At 45.1% G+C, this 22,743-nt stretch overlaps 1 protein-coding gene across 11 annotated transcripts in view; it reads left to right on the forward strand.

The window, feature by feature from the left end:
* Positions 1-22,743, forward strand: part of LOC109869126 (ankyrin repeat and SAM domain-containing protein 1A) — a 125,027-nt gene that overhangs the window by 41,374 nt on the left and 60,910 nt on the right. For all 11 annotated transcript variants that reach the window (XM_031804459.1, XM_031804460.1, XM_031804458.1 and 8 more), the window contains 6 exons: positions 16,352-16,648; positions 20,833-20,908; positions 21,068-21,169; positions 21,305-21,391; positions 21,556-21,725; positions 22,011-22,073. In XM_031804459.1, the coding sequence (XP_031660319.1) occupies positions 16,352-16,648; positions 20,833-20,908; positions 21,068-21,169; positions 21,305-21,391; positions 21,556-21,725; positions 22,011-22,073 (795 nt within the window). The remainder of the gene's footprint in view (positions 1-16,351; positions 16,649-20,832; positions 20,909-21,067; positions 21,170-21,304; positions 21,392-21,555; positions 21,726-22,010; positions 22,074-22,743) is intronic.

Here is a 22,743-nt window from a genome sequence, read left to right on the forward strand (position 1 = left end):
TTCCTTCACTCTGTGGTCCAACTCATCCCAAACCATCTCAATTGGGTTGAGGTTGGGTGATTGGGGAGGCCAGGTCATCTGATGCAGCACTCCATTACTCTCCTTGGTCAAATAGCCCCTACACAGCCTGAAGGTGTGTTTTGGGTCATTGTCCTGTTGGAAAACAAATGATAGTCCCACTAAGCGCAAACCAAATGGAATGGCGTATCGCTGCAGAATGCTATGGTAGCCATGCTGGTTAAGTGTGCCTTGACAATGTCACCAGCAACACACCCCTACACCATCACACCTCCTCCTCCATGTTTCACGGTGGGAACCACACATGCAGAGATCATCCGTTCACCTACTCGTCTCTCCAAACACGGCGGTAGGAACCCAAAATATCAAATTTGGACTCATGAGGCTACCAGTCTAATGTCCATTTCTCATGGTTCTTGGCCCAAGCAAGTCTCTTCTTATTGGTGGTGTTTAGTAGTGGTTTCTTTGTAGCAATTCGACCATGAATGCCTGATTCACAGTCTCCTCTGAACAGTTGATGTTGAGATGTCTGTTACTTGAAATCTGTGAAGCATTTATTTGGGCTGCAATTTCTGAGGTTGGTAACTCTAATGAACTTATCCTCTGCAGCAGAGGTAACTCTGGGTCTTCCTTTCCTGTGGCAGTCCTCATGAGAGCCAGTTTCGTCATAGCGCTTGATGGTTTTTGCGACTGCACTTGAAGAAACGTTCAAATTTCTTGAAGTTTTCCGTATTGACTGACCAGGTCTTAAAGTAATGATGGACTGTTGTTTCTCTTTGCTTATTTGAGCTGTTCTTTCCATAATATGGACTTGGTCTTTTACCAAATAGGGCTATCTTCTGTATACCACCCCTTGTCACAACACAAGTGATTAGCTCAAACGCATTAAGAAGGCAAGAATCTCCATAAATCTAACTTTTAACAAGGCAAGGTTAATTGAAATGCATTCCAGCTGACTACCTCATGAAGCTGGTTGAGAGAATGCCAAGAGTGTGCAAAGGGTGTGCAAGAGTGTGCAAACACTTTTTTTGGTTATTGCATTATTCCATATGTGTTATTTCATAGTTTTGATGTCTTCACTATTATTCTACAATGTAGAAAATTGTAAAAAATGAAGACAAACCCTTGAATGAGTAGGTGTGTCCAAACTTGACTGGTACTGTATATCGTACACTACAAAATGCATTGTAGTTCGACCACTGGCAGAGATGAGTTGCCGACAGCAGTGGCCGACAGCATAAATGATGGCCTAATGATAATCGCTAAATGTCCTTACAATTTCTGGTGTTTTTTTGTAACAGATGTCTCTTTCCATTCACCACTGTTTGGAGGCAGGAAATGTGTTGTGAGTGGATGAATGTGCGCGGGTAGCCTTGTAAAGGAGCCTTCTGAAGTGATTGTTTGTCAAACTGATGAAAACATCATGACTGGTTGGGTTTATAAAAGGCAATACTTTTAAATGATACATCTTTACGACTACGCCCACAGGGATCATACTAATATTATACAGTATTTGTAATTATATGATTAGGCCCATAAAACATTTTTGAGGTCCGTACTGGGAATAAATTCATTCTACTTTCACCCCTGCCTTCTGGTTACTGAGAAGTAATTGTTAAAGTTACATTTGCGATGTTATTACTGTTGCTGCTGTTGTTCCATAGTCCATTTTTCTGTTTACACAGTCACATGACGTTGAAGAACTTTGATGATCATCCTCTTTGGGATCATCCTCTCTCATTAGTCATGAATATGAATCAATCCCTTGGGGACAGAATAGGGATGTGGCTGTCATGACATTTTGTCAGCCGATTATTGTCATGCAAAAGACTGCCAGTGTCATGGTAATTGCCGTAAATTAACAAAAACATGTTTAGAATATCCAGGCCTCCATAAACACGTTTAGCATCTCCTGGTCTCCATCAACACGTTTAGCATCTCCTGGTCTCCATCAACACGTTTAGCATCTCCGGGTCTCCATCAACACGTTTAGCATCTCCTGGTCTCCATCAACACGTGTAACATCTCCTGGTCTCCATCAACATGTGTAACATCTCCTGGTCTCCTTCAACACGTGTAACATCTCCTGGTCTCCTTCAACACGTTTAGCATCTCCTGGTCTCCATCAACACGTTTAGCATCTCCTGGTCTCCATCAACACGTTTAGCATCTCCTGGTCTCCATCAACACGTGTAACATCTCCTGGTCTCCATCAGCATGTGTAACATCTCCTGGTCTCCTTCAACACGTGTAACATCTCCTGGTCTCCTTCAACACGTTTAGCATCTCCTGGTCTCCATCAACACGTTTAGCATCTCCTGGTCTCCATCAACACGTGTAACATCTCCTGGTCTCCATCAACATGTGTAACATCTCCTGGTCTCCTTCAACACGTGTAACATCTCCTGGTCTCCTTCAACACGTTTAGCATCTCCTGGTCTCCATCAACACGTTTAGCATCTCCTGGTCTCCATCAACACGTTTAGCATCTCCTGGTCTCCATCAACACGTGTAACATCTCCTGGTCTCCATCAGCATGTGTAACATCTCCTGGTCTCCTTCAACACGTGTAACATCTCCTGGTCTCCTTCAACACGTTTAGCATCTCCTGGTCTCCTTCAACACGTTTAGCATCTCCTGGTCTCCATCAACACGTTTAGCATCTCCTGGTGTCCATCAACACGTTTAGCATCTCCTGGTCTCCATCAACACGTTTAGCATCTCCTGGTCTCCATCAACACGTTTAGCATCTCCTGGTCTCCACACCTACAAGCTGTTGATGCGTCTTTGGAACATCTACTTTTTAAAAAAGTCTAATAAACCAATTGAATATACAACATCACAATAAATCCATTATTTATTTTAGAATGGCCCTTTATCAAATGGGCAGGGGAAAAAATACCTTGAATAGTGAATGGAGGCCGCACACTTTCCTTTTTCAATGATGCTCTATCTCTCTCGCTCTCTCCTCTCGCTCTCTCTCTCTCTCTCTCTCTCTCCTCTCGCTCTCTCCTCTCGCTCTCTCTCTCTCCTCTCGCTCTCTCTCTCCTCTCGCTCTCTCTCTCTCCTCTCGCTCTCTCTCTCTCCTCTCGCTCTCTCTCTCTCCTCTCGCTCTCTCTCTCTCTCTCCTCTCGCTCTCTCTCCTCTCGCTCTCTCTCCTCTCGCTCTCTCTCTCTCTCCTCTCGCTCTCTCTCTCCTCTCGCTCTCTCTCTCTCTCCTCTCGCTCTCTCTCTCTCTCCTCTCGCTCTCTCTCTCTCTCCTCTCGCTCTCTCTCTCTCCTCTCGCTCTCTCTCTCTCCTCTCGCTCTCTCTCTCTCTCCTCTCGCTCTCTCTCTCTCCTCTCGCTCTCTCCTCTCTCTCTCTCTCCTCTCGCTCTCTCTCTCTCCTCTCGCTCTCTCTCTCTCCTCTCGCTCTCTCTCTCTCCTCTCGCTCTCTCTCTCTCCTCTCGCTCTCTCTCTCCTCTCGCTCTCTCTCTCTCCTCTCGCTCTCTCTCTCCTCTCACTCTCTCTCTCTCTCCTCTCGCTCTCTCTCTCCTCTCGCTCTCTCTCTCTCTCCTCTCGCTCTCCTCTCTCCTCTCGCTCTCTCTCTCTCTCCTCTCGCTCTCTCTCTCTCCTCTCGCTCTCTCTCTCTCCTCTCGCTCTCTCTCTCTCCTCTCGCTCTCTCTCTCTCTCCTCTCGCTCGCTCTCTCTCTCCTCTCGCTCGCTCTCTCTCTCTCTCCTCTCGCTCTCTCTCTCTCTCCTCTCGCTCGCTCTCTCTCCTCTCGCTCGCTCTCTCTCTCTCTCCTCTCGCTCTCTCTCTCTCTCCTCTCGCTCTCTCTCTCTCCTCTCGCTCTCTCTCTCCTCTCGCTCTCTCTCTCTCCTCTCGCTCTCTCTCCTCTCGCTCTCTCTCTCTCCTCTCGCTCTCTCTCTCCTCTCGCTCTCTCTCTCCTCTCGCTCTCTCTCTCCTCTCGCTCTCTCTCTCTCCTCTCGCTCTCTCCTCTCGCTCTCTCTCTCCTCTCGCTCTCTCTCTCTCCTCTCGCTCTCTCTCTCTCCTCTCGCTCTCTCTCTCTCTCCTCTCGCTCTCTCTCTCTCTCCTCTCGCTCTCTCTCTCTCTCCTCTCGCTCTCTCTCTCTCTCCTCTCGCTCTCTCTCTCCCCTTGTTCCTGCAGCTAACCAGTGCTTCAAATCAAAGTTTATTTGTCACGTGCGCCGAATACAACAGGTGTAAATTTTACAGTGAAATGCTTACTTACAGGCTCTAACCAATGGTTAGAAATAAAACAACAGTAAAACGACATTTGAAAAAAGAGTAGCAAGGCTATATACAGACACCTATTAGTCAAGCTTATTGAGGTAGTATGTACATGTAGGTATCGTTAAAGTGACTGCATATATGATGAATAGAGAGTAGCAGAAGAGTAAAAAGAGAGGTTGGCGAGTGGTGGGACACAATGCAGATAGCCCGGTTAGCCAATGTGCGGGAGCACTGGTTGGTCGGGCCAATTGAGGTAGTATGTACATGAATGTATAGTTAAAGTGACTATGCATATAAGATAAACAGAGAGTAGCAGCAGCGTAAAATCTTTTTAGTTTCCAGAGGGGGAATAGGCTTTGTCGTGGCCTCTTCACGACTGTCTTGGTGTATTTGGACCAATCTAGTTTGTTGTTGATGTGGACACCAAGGAATTTGAAGATCACAACCTGCTTCACTACAGCCCTGTTGATGAGAATGGGGACGTGCTGGGTGCTCCTTTTCCTGTTGTCCACAATCATCTCCTTAGTCTTGGTTACATTGAGGGATAGGTTGTTATTCTGGCACCACCCGGCCAGGTCTCTGACCTCCTCCCTATAGGCTGTCTCGTCGTTGTCGGTGATCAGGCCTGTTGTGTCGTCAGCAAACTTAATGATGGTGTTGGAGTCGTACCTGGCCATGCAGTCGTGGGTGAACAGGGAGTACAGGAGGGGACTGAGCACGCACCCCTGGTTGAGCTCCAGTGTTGAGGATCAGCGTGGCAGATGTGTTGCTACCTACCCTCACCACCTGGGGGTGGCCTGTCAGGAAGTCCAGGATCCAGTTGCAGAGGGAGGTGTTTAGTCCCAGGATCCTTAGCTTAGTGATGAGCTTTGAGGGTACTATGGTGTTGAACACTGAGCTGTAGTCAATGAACAGCATTCTCACATAGGTGTTCCTTTTGTCCAGGTGGGAAAGGGCAGTGTGGAGTGCAATAGAGATTGCATCATCTGTGGATCTGTTTGGGCGGTATGCAAATTGGAGTGGGTCTAGGATTTCTGGGATAATGGTGTTGATGTGAGCCATTACCAGCCTTTCAAAACACTTCATGGCTACAGACGTGAGTGCTACGGGTCTGTAGTCATTTAGGCATGTTGCCTTTGTGTTCTTGGGCACAGGGACTAGGGTGGTCTGCTTGAAGCATGTTGGTATGACAGACTCAATCAGGGACATGTTGAAAATGTCAGTGAAGACACCTGCCAGTTGGTCAGCACATGCCCGGTGCACACGTCCTGGTAATCCGTCTGGCCCCGCAGCCTTGTGTATGTTGACCTGTTTAAAGGTCTTACTCACGTCGGCTACGGAGAGCGTGATCACACAGTCGTCCGGAACAGCTGATGCTCTCATGCATGCCTCAGTGTTGCTTGCCTCGAAGCGAGCATAGAAGTGATTTAGCTTGTCTGGTAGGCTCACGTCACTGGGCAGCTTGCGGCTGTGCTTCTCTTTGTAGTCTGTAATAGTTTGCAAGCCCTGCCACATCCGACGAGCGTCGGAGCCGGTGTAGTATGATTCAATATTAGCCCTGTATTGACGCTTTGCCTGTTTGATGGTTCGTCGCAGGGCATAGCGGGATTTCTTGTAAGCTTCCGAGTTAGAGTCCCGCACCTTGAAAGCGGCAGCTCTACCCTTTAGCTCAGTGCGAATGTTGCCTGTAATCCATGGCTTCTGGTTGGGGTATGTACATACAGTCACTGTGGGGACGACGTCCTCATGCACTTATTGATAAAGCCAGTGACTGATGTGGTGTATTCCTCAATGTCATCGGAAGAATCCCGGAACATGTTCCAGTCTGTGGTAGTAAAGCAGTCCTGTAGTTTAGCATCTGCTTCATCTGACCATTTTTTTTATAGACCGAGTCACTGGTGCTTCCTGTTTTAATTTTAGCTTGTAAGCAGGAATCAGGAGGATAGAGTTGTGGTCAGATTTACCACATGGAGGGCGAGGGAGAGCTTTGTACGCGTCTCTGTGTGTGGAGTACAGGTGATCTAGAATGTTTTCCCCCTCTGGTTGCACATTTAACATGTTGATAGAAATTTGGTAGAACTTATTTCAGTTTCCCTACATTAAAGTCTCCGGCCACTAGGAGCGCCGCCTCTGGGTGAGTGGTTTCCTGTTTGCTTATTTCCTTATACAGCTGACTGAGTCCGGTCTTAGTGCCAGCATCCGTCTGTGGTGGTAAATAAACAGCCACAAAAAATATAGCTGAGAACTCTCTAGCCAAGTAATGTGGCCTGCAGTTTATCACAATATACTCAACTTCAGTCGAGCAAAATCTAGAGACTTCCTTAGATTTCGTGCACCAGCTGTTGTTTACAAATATGCACAGACCGCCCCCCCCCTCGTCTTACCTGAGTGTGCTGTTCTATCCTGCCTATGCAGTGTGTATCCTTCTAGCTGAATATCCATGTCGTCATTCAGCGACGATTGCGTGAAACATAGACTATTACAGTTTTTATGTCCCGTTGGTAGGATATTCGTGATCTTACCTTGTCTAGTTTATTGTCCAATGATTGCACGTTGGCGAGTAATATTGACGGTAACGGCAGCTTTCCTAGTTGTCTTCTGCGGGTCCGGACGAGGCATCCGGCTCTTCGTCCTCTCCGTCGGGATGTCTGCCCTGTGGGTTGTTTGGAGAATATCGTGTGAGTCCTGCTTGCTGCTGCTGTTGTTGAAGAAATCTTTGTCTAATCTGAGGTGAGTGACAGCTGTCCTGATGTCCAGAAACTCTTTTCTGCCGTAAGATACGGTTGCAGAAACATTATGTACAAAATCATTTACAACTATCGCGAAAAAAAAACAATATCGCACAGTTGGTTAGGAGACCGTAAAACGGCGGCCATCTCCTCCGGCGCCATCTTGATGTGCTTCATTTGGGAAACCAGGTGAAACCAGGTGAAATCTGTTGGGGAGAATCGATATTAACATGTTTTCTCAACAAAACCATATTTCACTAAACTGTTGACAGCCCCCCTGCGCGCTGGAGAAAGGAATAAAGGAGAGAGAGAGAGAAGATGGAAACACATGGAGGTGAGATATTCTATATAGCTAATGGGAATGTGTCACCCAATTGATTAGGAAAATATTTTTGTTAAATCCCTATTACTAGGCTGAACAAAATCAAATAGGAATTCAATAATTGTAGGCTAACTGTAAACCGCCCTGCACAATCAATGAACCAACAGCATGGCCTCGGGCTGTATGTTCTCTCCCAGACTCATAGATCAACATTTAGAGCGTAGCATGAGGTAACCAGTCCAGCCAGTATGCATGATAATACAGTCCACACTCAAAGGAGATTACTCAAATTTCTTTAAGTATGTGCCAAAGATACCTTAAATCAGTTTTGTTTTTTCCTTTCTCTGCGTAATATGCAGTAGAATTGTATTTCGGACCTGGGCTCATAAGCTTATGCATTATAGCATGCATCATCTCTAATGCTCTCTGCTCATATGCATAAGCACTGGGTGTTTTGAATGAATCATCACCTTAGAAACCGCTGTTGTTGTGTTTTGGCTTTGAAACAACATCCACTACAACCATGTTTTACACTGTTTCAACCTGCTGTTGAACTTCTTTCCTCAAACTGATCATCACAGTAAGGTGAGTTTTAGAAGTATTTTATGGGTATGGGTGATTTCCCATTTCATTTGCATTGATGTCAGAGGGGTTAGAGGGACAATAGAACCCTGAGTACCAGGCCATTAGAACCTGGTGGAGGACAATGGAGCCCTGAGGACCAGGCCATTAGAACCTGGTGGAGGACAATGGAGCCCTGAGTACCAGGCCATTAGAACCTGATGGAGGACAATGGAGCCCTGAGTACCAGGCCATTAGAACCTGCTGGAGGACAATGGAGCCCTGAGGACCAGGCCATTAGAACCTGCTGGAGGGACAATAGAGCCCTGAGTACCAGGCCATTAGAACCTGATGGAGGGACAATAAAGCCCTGAGTACCAGGCCATTGGGACCTGATGATAGTTAGCAAGTCTGGTACTACCAAAGCATGTCCAGAGTGCATAAGAGGAGATTACCGTGGCTTAACAGTCATGTGGAATTTTGCTGCGGTGATACAGCCACCGCACAGCCCTAGGACGGAACCACACCTCGGAATGGATGCATGTTTATCCATCGTTACGATGCGATTTTAGTGACGTAGGTGCTGTGTGTCCTGAGTCATGTCTGACCTGTGCCTGTTCCGTGGTGTTGCTGTTTACATTTTACTTTGTGCACTAGACATGTAGGTGCTCTTGTTTGTCGAGGGTCATTTACGTCCTGCTGTATGTGTAGAGGCAACATTTAACATTCAATCTAGCCTAATGACAGAGGCAATGTCACATTCACAGCAAATTGAGGCTAACATCATCACTGGAGTGTTGAGAGTTCAAAGCTTGTGTTTTGTGGAAAGCGTCTTGAAATTAAACTCTTTGAAATTGTGTCACATTTCCTCAGTGCTAACTTCAGCGTCTTAGTTTTGGGTGCCTTAAAGCGGCATGCAGAATATGTTTTACCAAAAACTGCATCATGGTGTTGGGACCATCAAACATGTGTAATTAAGGGCTCTTCTTAATGCAAACATTTTTATATGTGGTTTAGTTGACAGACTGACCAGTTGCCGTCTGTGGAGGTTAGCTTCTCTGTTGGTTTTGGAATACAGCAGTATCGGGTCCAATACCTGGCCACAGCAGACCTAAATAATGGATAAGCTGTAATGAATGCACTGTAAATCAGAAACATGGATGGATGCTCTGGCAGTGGTCACAGTGGTGGTTATTGTGATGGCATCATGTGACTGGGGATCTCTCTCTGGGTCCTTCCAGATCCTACCATCTCAGTTGTGTTGTTAGAACCATAGAAACGTCTTCCAAGGAGAGGGAGCTTCTCTGTGTACCTGTGTCTTTACATCAATGTCAGGCAGAGTGTGCTCTGCTGAGTGTGTGTGTGTCTATCTCCCTCTCTGTTTTTCTGCATGCGAGTCTGTACCACTATGGAAGAGGGCAAGGGAGAGGGGGGACGTTGTCATGGTAACCGTGCCACGGCTGATTGGTCATGCAGCAGCGGTGACTGACCCAGTGGAACACGGACCCGAAGTTAGCTAGCTAGAGATGGTAGGGGCAGTTGTGGGCATGGATTTATGGAGGAGGGGCCTTTAAGTGCAGGCTCTCCCCCTCAGGGAAGCGCCGTAGCTCAGCCTGGACACCGCTCCAACAGCCCCCTCTCTCTGTCCTCATGGCCCCGTGTTGCCCAGCTCTAATGTTTTTTCAGCTTTGATACAGCAACGCTCTCACAGTGTTAACGTCTCCAATGGGCTTGCAACTTTGATGATATTCCAATAGTGCCCCAATAAGGAAAAGCGATTCATCATAGATGCGGCAAAGAGGTCAAACAAACTCGACCAAAACATTGGAATTGCGGTGAAAACGCATGGGGGAAAGATCCCGAAACTCCTCATTGCCCCAACACTTGTTCATCGTCACCAATCGGCTGCATTACAGTTAAAAACGACTTTGACTACCACCACTGATTTCTGAATGCTAGCTATGCTAACCAACTCATACGAACAGGGGTTAGCACTTAGCAATCACTTCTTTTAAACCTGAAAAGGGACAGCTTCTAAATGTTTTGCAGCGAAAACAGCCACATATATCCAAATTGGACTTAAGTAACCACGTTGTGTCCCTGTTAAGAATATCCAGATTTGTTGAATGTGTGACAATATGGTCAATGGAATGGTCTGCATTCCATTGACTCCTTTTCCATATCCATGGAAGCTTGATTGTGCCCCCAGGGAGCCCCTCTCACCCAGACTGACCTAGATAACCTAGATTTGTCTGTTTAATATTGATCTGGGGACCAAAATATAACACCTAGTCATCATTCCTTGCTTATTGTTGTTCTCTGGCTCCTATTTTGAAAACAATGTTTTCTACAGAAAAAGCCTTCTGTCTGATAGTGGTGGTATTTGCAAGGTACATGCTGCTCATGATGAAGTATTTCAATGCTGCATGTCTAACAGTCTTCGGTCTCCAATATAGGTCACCTGTCTAACAGAATGTAACTTCAGATGGTTGGCTTACTGCTGTAAATATGAACACAGACACAGTCACCGTCACGCAGTCAGCTCCCCAGCTTTACACTCTCTATAGAGAGTGAATGAGATGGCACTGGCACCGACTTAAAGACACACTAATATACACTCTGCTGCAGTAGACCTACAGTGTCCTGAAAATAATACCAAAGAAACCTGTGTGAAATTTCAGCAAGTTCAGTGTGGTATGAGGTATGAGACCTAATATTGAATGGCAATGTGAAGTATTTTTTTAAAGACTGCTGCCTTATCGGAGTGGCCAGCTTGTCTGAGGAGGGGAGGTCTTGCTTGCCGCGGACACACTGCTAGCGTTCACACTGGCTTCACCTCAGCCCTTGTGTACATCTGTCTATTGCCACACGTCACCTCCGACACTAGCCCCTTTTCTCACTCCTATCTCCCTCATCATACCTTTCTCCGCTGCCATACGGATCTTAGATGCTTGAGACCGAGGAGGGTATCTGTCCATGTGATAGGCAGGTTGCTTTTCTGTTCATTCTCTTGGAAGCATAATCACATGTAGTATATGTTTGGTTTTTGTGCTCTAGAATGCTCTAGTGTCTTTTCTCTTGATGTGTGTGTCTTTTCTCTTTGTCTTTCTCTTTGTCTTTCTCTTTCTCTTTGTCTTTCTCTTTGTCTTTCTCTTTGTCTTTCTCTTTGTGTCTTTCTCTTTGTGTGTCTTTTTATTTTTATGTGCGTGTCTTTTTCTCTTGATGTGCGTGTCTTTTTCTCTTGATGTGTGTGTCTTTTTCTCTTGATGTGTGTCTTTTTCTCTTTGTCTTTTTCTCTTTGTCTTTTTCTCTGTCTTTTTATGTGCGTGTCTTTTTCTCTTGATGTGCGTGTCTTTTTCTCTTGATGTGCGTGTCTTTTTCTCTTGATGTGCGTGTCTTTTTCTCTTGATGTGCGTGTCTTTTTCTCTTGATGTGCGTGTCTTTTTCTCTTGATGTGCGTGTCTTTTTCTCTTGATGTGCGTGTCTTTTTTCTCTTGATGTGCGTGTCTTTTTTCTCTTGATGTGCGTGTCTTTTTTCTCTTGATGTGCGTGTCTTTTTTCTCTTGATGTGCATGTCTTTTTCTCTTTGTCTTTCTCTTTGTCTTTCTCTGTGTCTTTTTATTTTTATGTGTGTGTCTTTTTCTCTGTCTTTTTCTCTTTGTCTTTCTCTTGATGTGTGTGTCTTTCTCTTGATGTGTGTCTTTTTTCTCTTGATGTGTGTCTTTTTTCTCTTGATGTGTCTTTTTTCTCTTGATGTGTGTCTTTTTTCTCTTGATGTGTCTTTTTTCTCTTGATGTGTGTCTTTTTTCACTTGATGTGTGTCTTTTTCTCTGTCTTTCTCTTGTGTGTCTTTTTCTCTTGTGTCTTTTTCTTGATGTGTCTTTTTTCTCTTGATGTGTGTCTTTTTCTCTTTGTGTGCGTCTCTTTTTGTCTCTTTCTCTTTGTGTGCGTCTCTTTTTGTCTCTTTCTCTTTGTGTGCGTCTCTTTTTCTCTTTGTATGTCTTTTTGTCTTTGTGTCTTTTTGTCTTTGTCTTTTTGTCTTTGTCTTTTTCTCTTTGTCTTTTTCTCTTGATGTGTGTGTCTTTTTCTCTTTGTGCGTCTCTTTTTCTCTGTCTTTTTCTCTTTGTGTGCGTCTCTTTTTCTCTTTGTGTGTGTCTTTTTCTATTCATGTGGGCACTGAATGAGAAACAGAGATGAACAATTCTGTGTGTGTACTGCGAGTAGTCGCGTGCAGCGATGTGGGCAACCTGTGGCCGCAACAGCGACTTACAACTCCATCCCCCGCCCCCTCGGGGGAGGGGGGGTGTGACGTAACCCCACCTAGCCTTCGCGCCGAGCGAGCACGTCACTACCCAGAGGTCACTAGTCGCTCCACGTTAGCATCTCAGCCAGTAGCCCTACACATGTTTCTTCTCTTCCGGAACTGGACAATTCTAGTGTGAGTGAGTATGACTGAGCATTTCAAAGGGCACAGAAAAAGAACTTTAATCTGAGTCTATACTACGACAAAGACACATTTGTCATGTACTGTACTTTTGTGGAATCTATGACTGTCTGTTCATACTGAGTTCATATTGAATGTTCTCTCCAGGAATACCTACACACTAACACACACACTTGACTTACATAATGTACTTATCCTTGTCTTGATTGGAGCTGCCCATCAGTCAACTCTGCGCTTTGTATGACCAGGACGTGTGTGTGTGTGTGTGGCATTCCTTTATGTTAGCATGAGAACGTCTGTTGGTCTGTGTGCAGTAGGCTAGTGTGGAGGGAAGGAGGCGGCTCAGGGTAGGTCTGATTCATGCTGCTCACCCTCCGCTCTGCTCCGGCACAGAGAGGCCAGCCATGGCTAATACGATCAGATGTTGTCAGACTCACATCCATGGAACGAACAGCACTGGCCACACCACTAGGATGGAGAGGAGCTGGGATTTTTTAAAATGTGTCTTACAGCTAGACACTGATCATGTGTTCATGCCATGACAAATCTGTCTCCCCTCCTGTTGTAAGTCTTAAAAAGGTATATAGCTCCACATTGATCTGGTACTGGTACTGCCTGTATATAGCTCCACATTGATCTGGTACTGGTACTCCCTGTATAAACACAAATAATGACATGCATTGGGAATATACAAAGGGGAGTATGCACAAGGAAATATGTGCAATTAGATAAATCAGACACACCTACTATGAACATACACAGTGATACTTTCCAACACATAGGCATAAAGAGACCCATTCATAGACCAAGCTTGCATGTACACAATACACACATCTTGGTTTTTGCAGGTAGAATTAAATAGGCCATTATCAGTAGTTAGCCAGCACACATACAGTGTGTAGGTTGAAGCTGGTTTCTATTTGGATATTGTTATGGTTGATTTATCCAGCTTTTACAAGTACACCTGAAGCTATAAAACATGTTCCTCTGAAGTAGCCCGCATGTAACAGTAGGGAGTAAATCTCTCAAAACGGTTGACGTGTGTCACAGATGCGAGACGGCAGGCTCCTTTTTGTGTGGTCGTGCCATGTACCTGCAGCAGAAAGAGAGGGAGACCGAGAGAAACCAAGAACAAGAGATCCTTAATTTAGACCAAAAACACATAGGGGAAACAGGAAGAAACAAGTTGTCAAATCCCGAACCGACAAAACCGCAGTAGAATTGAAGTCGCTCTGTGGTCTTTGTTTAGTGCAGTTCACACAAGGCCAGACTCAGCCACTCTGTCTGTCCTTCTCTCTCCGCATCTCCAGAAAAGCAGGTGGCGTTTTGTTTCCCTCTGCTCTGATCATATATTTTTTTAACTGTCTCCTCCTCTCTCTCAGCTCAAGCTGGCTGTGAGGGACTACCTCTCCTCTCACTCACACTCTCTCTTACACACTCACTCACACACTCACTCACACTCTCTCTCACACACTCTCTCTCTCACTCTCCCTCACACACGCATCTGGAGCCTCTGCTTTGTGTCAAGTCAGAGAGGAGGGGCCAACACCTGTCCTGGGTGCCCTGTAACCTCCCCCTAACCCCTAATCCCTGTCTCATGGCGCTGCTTTGGAGACTCCATAACTGGCAGAATAGAGGACCAGCTGGCACCTCCTCCCACAGGGTGTGATCCAACCTGGCACACCGTGTGTGGGTATTCTCCTGCCAGCTGTCGGCTACCCCGCTGTGGCATGACTGACACTCGGGCACAATTGTTGTTGACTGGCACAGAGAAGCTAGGCTAGGGGGGGTCTAGGGGTTTCTCTTACAACGGCATCAGTAATTCATTCATTATCTTTCGGCTTGCATTATGTTTATCATTAAACCTGTGTGTTCGCTCTCAGACCTGTCGTCGACAGCATACTTGCCTGTAAACCAGGGGTTCCCAAACTGTTCTGGCCCGCGACCCCATTTTGATATAAAAAAAGGGAGCAATGTCAAAAATGAATCAATGGCCAAATGTTGACTATTTTAATTGGGGCTATTACAGTCTTAAAAATCTTGAGTACTTTTGAGAGTATGGTTTGAAATGACTGAAATTCATCAGAAAAGTATTGGGAAGTTAATCATCTATAATCTTCGGTTTAGAGAAGAACATCATTGATTGTTATTTTCCCCTTATTCAGATTTAGTGCCTGGTCTGGTCTCCTCTGTTCTGAGTCCTGCTTGGTTTGTGGGCGTTTTAGAGGTAAACAGAAGACGTGTTCCTGAGCTTTTGTAGCTTAAACGGTTCAAAGAAAAGAGACACATTTGTAGGAAGAAAACACAAACCGCTGTTTTATTACATCCACGTCTCGCGGTCACTGATGTAACCCCGGTGCTGAGAACCAAGCTTGATTTTAAAATGTTTTATATACAGTACCAGTCAAAAGTTTGTACACACCTACTCATTAAAGGGTTTTTCTTTATTTTTACTATTATTTACATTGTAGAATAATAGTGAAGACAAGTTATGAAATAACACATATGGAATCCATGTAGTAACCAAAAAAGTATAGAGTTTAGATTATTCAAGGTAGGCACTGTTTCACTTGATGACAGCTTTGCACACTCTTGGCATTCTCTCAACCAGCTTCATGGGGTAGTCACCTGGAATGCTTTTCCAACAGTCTTGAAGGAGTTCCCACATTATGCTGAGCACTTGATGGCTGCTTTTCCTTCACTCTGCGGTCCAACTCATCCCAAACCATCTCAATTGGGTTGAGGTCGGGTGATTGTGGAGGCCAGGTCTATCATTGAGTTGGAAATGCATTAGATATTAAGACCATTATTCAGTCTCAGCTGATCTATCAGACTCTATGTATTGTACGCCCCCTTCTGGCTGCTGGTGGTAGGACTTGAAAATAAGAGTGGAGATTTGAAAACAAGCCCACTCTACTGAATATGCTGCTGACATAGGCTAGAGGACATTTGTAATGATGTTAACATGTTGTTACAATATTCATATATGGGTCTTATCCTATCTTGCGGTGTTATGAAATGATCTCTAATATTTTCTGTTTGATATAGAGATTACGTTTGGCTACGGCATATGCTGCAACTCACTCAGCTTCCGCTTTATCTTGGAGTGTGGTTGCTTTTTGAGTGGAAAAGCCTGTTGTCATAGTGAACATATTGGTTTGATCCTTTCTCTCTGCACTCGGAGATTATCTGCATTTAAAGATCTTTGCTCTGTCCACTCAGTCTGCCTTCCTGTGTCGTCAGAAATGTGACATTTGACCATCCATCCGTTGTTCTGCTCTCAGGGACACTGACTGTATTGACATGAGTCTTATCCCTCTAGCACTGTAGCTCGCTGGGTCACCTTGGTAACGTATGCTTGCCGCCTCTGCATGTGAAGCGCTGCATGGATTACACTCACCACGCTTTGTGTCTGTCACCACAACACTCACCTCTCTCTCACACTGGTGGTCACCCCCATCTCTGTCTGCATGAAGCAGTTACTTAAACAACCAAGCGACACATGACATATTGTCATCACAGAAGTGTCTTTCCTAAGTCTGGTGGCCTTTACTAAATGTCAACAGACTGTCCTTTCGTCACATTTATAGCAGGCCATGATATATAATAAGCAGCTGTTAGCCAGCTCTTACTCAACAGGGACTGTTACCAATCACGACTTCAGTCCCCTCTCCCCAGCAACCCCTGCTCTCAGCCAGCCAGCGCTCCCCTTTGGCTTTGTCATCCTGGTTGGTGCTCCTGGAAAACCTGCTGATGCACAACCAAATTTCGAAATTGCACCTATTGTATTATACTATTCTAACCCTCAACAGTAAGTTGAGACCCGACTGAGTTCCTAAACGGGGGCAACCTCATTGGAAATTCATCCTCGTGCCTTCAAAAAATGTGGGCCACCAACAACACCCTGATCTGACCGTGACTCACTTAATGCACCCTTCCTTCTGTACTCCCAATACCCACCACACCTACTTCTATCTCAACCACCTCTATGTTGATGCTCACCCCTTGCCTTCAATTCCTGGTCCCCCCCCCCCCCCCCCCAACAGAACAACGACAACGAGACCCCCCTCCACTGTGCCGCCCAGTACGGCCACTCCCAGGTGGTGCGTCTACTGCTGGAGGAGCTGACCGACCCCACCATGAGGAACAACAAGTTTGAGACGCCGCTGGACCTGGCGGCGCTTTACGGCCGTCTGGAGGTGGTCAAGCTGCTTCTCACCGCCCACCCCAACCTGCTCTGCTGCAACACCAAGAAACACACGCCGCTGCACCTGGCGTCACGCAACGGACACCTGGCCGTGGTGGAGGTGCTGCTGGCGGCCGGCATGGACATCAACTACGAGGTGAGGACTGAGGGGAACACGGGGTCTGTTGTCTCCTGCGGGCTCAATTATTATTTTCAGTGTGTTGGTGCGAGAGTGTAGAGTTGTGTGTATGTATAGAGACAGAATGTGTCCATAATAATATTTCGTATAAACACAATGTGGTATGTTGTGATTGGATCATGGATGGCTTCATCTGCTCTTTCCAGCATTTAAGCCTACATACAGTGCATTCGGAAAGTATTCAGACCCCTTGACTTTTTCCACATTTAGTTACGTTACAGGCTTATTCTAATATTAAATAAATCATCAATCTATACATAATACCCCATAATGACAAAGCGAAAACAGGTTTTTAAAGAAGTTTGCAAATATATTACAAATTAAAAACTGAAATATCACATTTACATAAGTACTCAGAACCCTTTACTCAGTACTTTGTTGAAGCACCTTTGGCAGCGATTTACAGCCTTGAGTCTTCTTGGGTATGATGCTTGGCACACCTGTATTTAGGAAATTTCTGCAGATCTTCTCAAGCTCTGTCAGGTTGGATGGCAAGCGTCGCCGCGCAGCTTTTTTCAAGTCTCTCCAGAGATGTCCGACCGGGTTCAAGTCCGAGCTCTGGACTGGTCACTCAAGGACATTCAAAGACTTGTCCCGAAGCTACTACTGCGTTGTCTTGGCTGTGTTCTTAGCAGGGTTGGGTAGGTTACTTTCTGTAACCTGTAACCTGTTACAGTTACTAGTTACTACCTGTCCCAGATTATAATCAGTAATGTAATTTTTGGATTACCCAAACGCAGTAATGTAATCTGATTACATTCCGTTACTTTTAGATGACTTTCCCCTTAAGAGGCATTCGAAGAAGACAACAATGTATGTTACCAATTGAACAACATCTATTGCAGGATAAATCAATATTAAAGTTTACATAGCTGGCCATATATGGATGTTAAATTTTACTTTATGGGTTGGTTATGTAGGCTTCTTCTAACCCATCGCTTTCTACTTCATATAATAATACGATTAAATTATAATTATATAAATTATATAATTGCATTAAAAACCAAAGTCTCAGAATTTCAGTCATCAACAGTAAATGTTATATCCCTTGATCTTCAAGAATAGGACTTGGAAGTATAGATTAACCAAATTGTTTTACCTGCGCATGACCCCAAGACTAAGGACTTATTAGGCAGCCCTACACTGTTGTTTATGATTTTGCTGTCATGCAGTACTGATTGGGCTCATTGATTGGAGTTGAAAAATAAACGCTCCGCTCATGGAATGGCATGCTTTGAGCACTACTGAAAAGTACTATTTACATGGGAAAAATGAATGCTGCATTTGCCATAGGCCGATTGTTCAACTTTTTGTTGGTGACATTTTGATATATTGATAATGTGCAGCTGTTTAACGGGCAAATCCACAGATGAAACAATAACAAAACAGCCTGCCTCTGTTTTGGTAAAAAGCTGAGGGATGGGCCTGGAGAAATTTAACCACTCTCAGATTAATAGACAGAGCTATGGATGGAAGGGTTGGTCATCCATGATATCAACATGATTGTTTTAAGCATGTTATGAGGCTATACATTTACAATGTTTACAAACATTGGAGGAAAACCAGCTTATATTTTGGGTTCTCATGGAATGTGACAGTTGAACTAAGCTCATGAGGCATTTATAAGTTATATTCTTCAAGAATCAATGGATATACAGTATATATCCAAAATGGATGTAGCAACTACAGATTGCCCCTTTAAGTCGTGCGACTTTGAACATGTGTCCATGAATTAAATTGAGCAATAAAAGCCCCTCTTTTATTCCATAGGCTGGGATCCGCACTGTGCAGCTGTTACAAGAGCACATTGTTCACTTGGCTGTCCACTGGTTTCAAAAACAATGATTAATAGGCAGCTCAAACTAGTTTAATTCAAACATTATTGGATTCAAATAGACAGATTTGTGAACAGCCACCCACAACAACCACAATCCGTAAGGCGTAAATAGCTAAATGAGAGAGCAGCAGTGTGAATCACATCGATGTGCTATGTAGATAACAATAAGTAATATCTGTATCTCCGTAGACTACACCACTGCAGTCACCCTTACCTCCAAGTGTTTATTCAAATTGGATAATCTATGGATGCCGACAGCAGTCCCACCATTGGAAGACATTGCTTGGACTGTAGCCTACAAAAGCCTATTTCTGCTCTTTTCCCACAATCCATCAAACGTATTTAGTGTGTCATCGTAGTGGTCTCTGACTTGTGGTCCGACTCTCTCAGGTGGAACAAACTTAAACTTGCTCCTTTTTTCAATGCTGATTTGAATGTCATTGAGTAAACAGAGAAGTGCCAAAGATTTTTGTTTTTTACAAATATCCTTTCTGAATTTAAAAGTAATCCTCAAAGTAATAACATTTTTCAAAAGTATCTGTAATCTGATTACAATGTTTTTGCTGGTAACATAACGGATTACAGTTACCAGTTTTTAGTAATCCCTTACATGTAATAGATGACATGTAATCCATTACTCCACCACCCTGGTGCTTAGGGTTGTTGTCCTTTTGGAAGGTGAACATCGGCCCCAGTCTGAGGTCCTGAGCGCTCTGGACCGGGGTTTCATCAAGGATCTCTCTGTACTTTGCTACGTTCATCTTTCCCTCGATCCTGACTAGTCTCCCAGTTCCTGCCGCTGAAAAACATCCCCACAGCATGATGCTGCCACCACCATGTTTCACCGTAGGGATGGTGCCAGGTTTCCTCCAGACGTGGCGCTTGGTATTCAGGCCAGGAATCTTGTTTCTCATTGTCTGAGAGTCTTTAGGTGCCTTTTGGCAAACTCAAAGCAGGCTGTCAAGTGCCTTTTTCTGAGGAGGCTTCCGTCTGGCCACTCTACCATAAAGGCCTGATTGGTGGAGTGCTGCAGAGATGGTTGTCCTTCTGGAAGGTTCTTCCATCTCCACAGAGGTACTCTGGAGCTCTGTCAGAGTGACCATCGGGCTCTTGGAACCTCCCTGACCAATGCCCTTCTCCCCCGATTGCTCAGTTTGGCCGGGCAGCCAACTCTAGAGAGAGTCTTGGTGGTTCCAAACGTCTTCCATTTAAGAATGATGGAGGCCACTGTTCTTGGCGACCTTCAATGCTGCAGAAATGTTTTGGCACCCTTCCCCTGATCTGTGCCTAGACACAATCCTGTCTCGGAGCTTATGGACAATTCCTTCGCCCTCATGGCTTGGTTTTTGCTCTGACAACTGTGGGACCGTATATAAACAGGTGTGTGACTTACCTAAATCTTGTCCAATAAATTGAATTTACCACAGGTGGACTCCAGTAAAGTTGTATAAACATCTCAAGGATGATCATTGGAAGCAGGATGCACCTGCTCTCCATTTCGAGTCTCATAGTAAAGGGTCTGAGTACTTATTTAAATAAGGTATTTAATTATAAACTTTTTTTTTATACAAAAATTTCTAATAACCTGTTTTCACTTTGTCATTTTGGGGTATTGTGATGAGGATTTTTATTTATTTAATGCATTTTAGAACAATGCAGAAACTAACAAAATGTGGAAAAGGTCAAAAGGTCTTGATTTACAACCCTATTGAGCTCTTTATTTAGGCTAAAGAAATGATGGCTTTTGGCCCTATCCCCTTTCTTATACCAAACTGCCATCCATCTGTCGTGTCCTACCCCCACTCCCCTCTTCTCTGCTGTATAGCAGGTCTGGGCCAATGTCAAGAGTCCTTCAGGCTCTGCTTCCTGCAGGTTCCCATTAGCATGGTGCTGCGAGCTGGAAAATGATCTGCTTTAATTCCTCAACCAAATAATTGTCCGTAGCAAAACACGCTGGGGTGGCATTCGGTGGGGTATAAGTAAACTCGCCAAACTTCTATTTCACGCAGGTCAAACCTGTCCTGTGTGTTCAAGAAGTATCCTGAGGGTTTAACTTTAAGCTGTATGTCCTAGCTGACCAAGATAAGAGGAGTGGAATTGAAGTCAGTGGTGCGGTGGGATAGATAGGTCTTCACCTGTTCCTCTCAGCAGGGAGGGTCAGGAGGGTTAGAGATCTGACCTCTGCTGTGCTGCATGTTACTGGCGGGGAGTCTACTTTGATGTCTTTACGTGCTTTGTTATTGCTCAACCTTGTACTGTGTCGATTCCGGTTTAATTGTGGTGTGTTTGTTGGGTCTCTCTGCAGACGGAGAAGGGCAGCGCCCTCCATGAAGCAGCTCTCTTCGGGAAGACTGACGTGGTGCAGAAACTTCTGCATGCAGGTCAGACACCGATGCCTCCAAGACTCAACACAGCACATTTCTATAACTGGCGAATAATGCAGATATATGGCATAACCCTCTGCTCATTTGTCACTCCTCTCCTAATCCCCTGCTCTGTCCTCTATGTCTCTCGTCGTGTCTCCGTTTGTCCTGCTCCAGGGGTTAATGTGAACATGGTGGACAGCAAGGGCCTGACAGCACTGGACACTGTCAGAGAAATGCCCTCTCAGAAGAGCCGACAGATTGCAGCTCTAATCCTGGGTAAGAAGTACAGATCTCATTGGTTCCCTATGGGACTTAAAGAAAGGTTACCTTGACCACAAACTGATTTCACAGATTTGTTTGTCTCACTAATGATGTTATTTGAATGACCTTTTCTTCCGCAACTCTCTGCAGGCCATATGTCAGGAAATCCCCCTGTTTTACACTTGCCTCCTCCCCCTGTCCCTCCACCTAATGAGAGCCCTAGCCTTCGGAAAAAAGGTATGTCATAGCGATACAGGAAACCTTGAGTTGAGTGAGCAGTGACGGGATATGGTGTTTAACACGTAACCACCAGCCAAGGCTGTGTGCTGGTGTGAAGCTGTGCATGTCAACCTGTTTTTGGATTGAGCGTCAATATATTAAGACACGTATGTGTGTTCTAGGTAAGCTGGTGGTGGTGAGTGAGCTGATCTCGGGGCTGGCCCCGGGGCCTGAGGAGGAGAGCCCGTATGAGGCTCTGTTCGAGGCCACTTCCTGTCACTCTCTGGACAGTCTGACCAGTGGCAAGTCCTCCGACAGGGACTCTGGACGACCTGATAGTGAAGCCGGAAAGGTTTGTCTGGAACTGCGTTACACTACAGAAACACACAACATGTGACAGAGATTTTGAGTCGATGGGCATCTAAATACTTTTCCTCCACTAGAGGGCAATGGTTCTCTGCATGTAATTGTTGTTGAGTTGAGTGGACTGGATTTACAAATCTTCCTGTCAGAATTTTGAGGCTCCAGTTCTCATCTTTTCAGCCAACCTTGTAGTTCAAGATAATGTGTCAAGATAATGTGTCAATCTAATGTCTGAGCACAATCACTGATTTCATTCTCTGTTTGCCAATTACAGAAAGACCGGCTTGCTCACCAATCCCAGCATGCCCCTGGCCAGGAAGAGGAGCTTAACTCGGAGGTCAGTATCTATGGTCATTAGAGCTCCTCTTTGAAGGACTATGTTGCCACTTCTATTGGCCAGAGTTTTAATAGGCTTTATCCAGAATGTCACTGTTGGCATGTGGCGTGAGCAAATGTTAGTCAGCCGCTTAGAATGTCAGTGGTGCTGCGGACGCCACCACTTCCTGACGATTCTCTCCATGTCTGCTCAAATCACACAAACCCTTCATGAATATTAATCTGAGTGTAGCTTTGGTTAGAGGAAGGAAGAGAAGAGGGGGAGCGATAGGGGTGAAGCGAAGCGGAAAGGGACTGGTTATGGGAGAGAGGGAGCAGACTCGATCTATTCAGTGGCTGACAAGGGGGTAAACATGGTATCATGAGACTGTTGTGGAATCATGGAAAGTACTGCCAGTTTTGGGATTATAGGATGGTGTTCGTTTTAAATACCCTAGTGCCCTTAGTCACACCCTTTATTTAATGGTGTCCTCTTAAAAGCTAGGGTTGTGTTTACCCAGCCGTACAATAACCATATATGCACTCCACCCTCTGTGGTTTTGGGGTAATTTCGGATAATTTTCTAAAAGTGATCAATTATTTTGAGCAGCCCCATATCCCATAATTCCTGCTTCTTTAGTGTGCTATGCATGAGCTGACAACTGTGGCCAAGAGTCTCACAACAACCATTA

The sequence above is a fragment of the Oncorhynchus kisutch genome, linkage group LG24, assembly GCF_002021735.2.
Source record: "Oncorhynchus kisutch isolate 150728-3 linkage group LG24, Okis_V2, whole genome shotgun sequence".
Classification (NCBI taxonomy): Eukaryota; Metazoa; Chordata; class Actinopteri; order Salmoniformes; family Salmonidae; genus Oncorhynchus; species Oncorhynchus kisutch.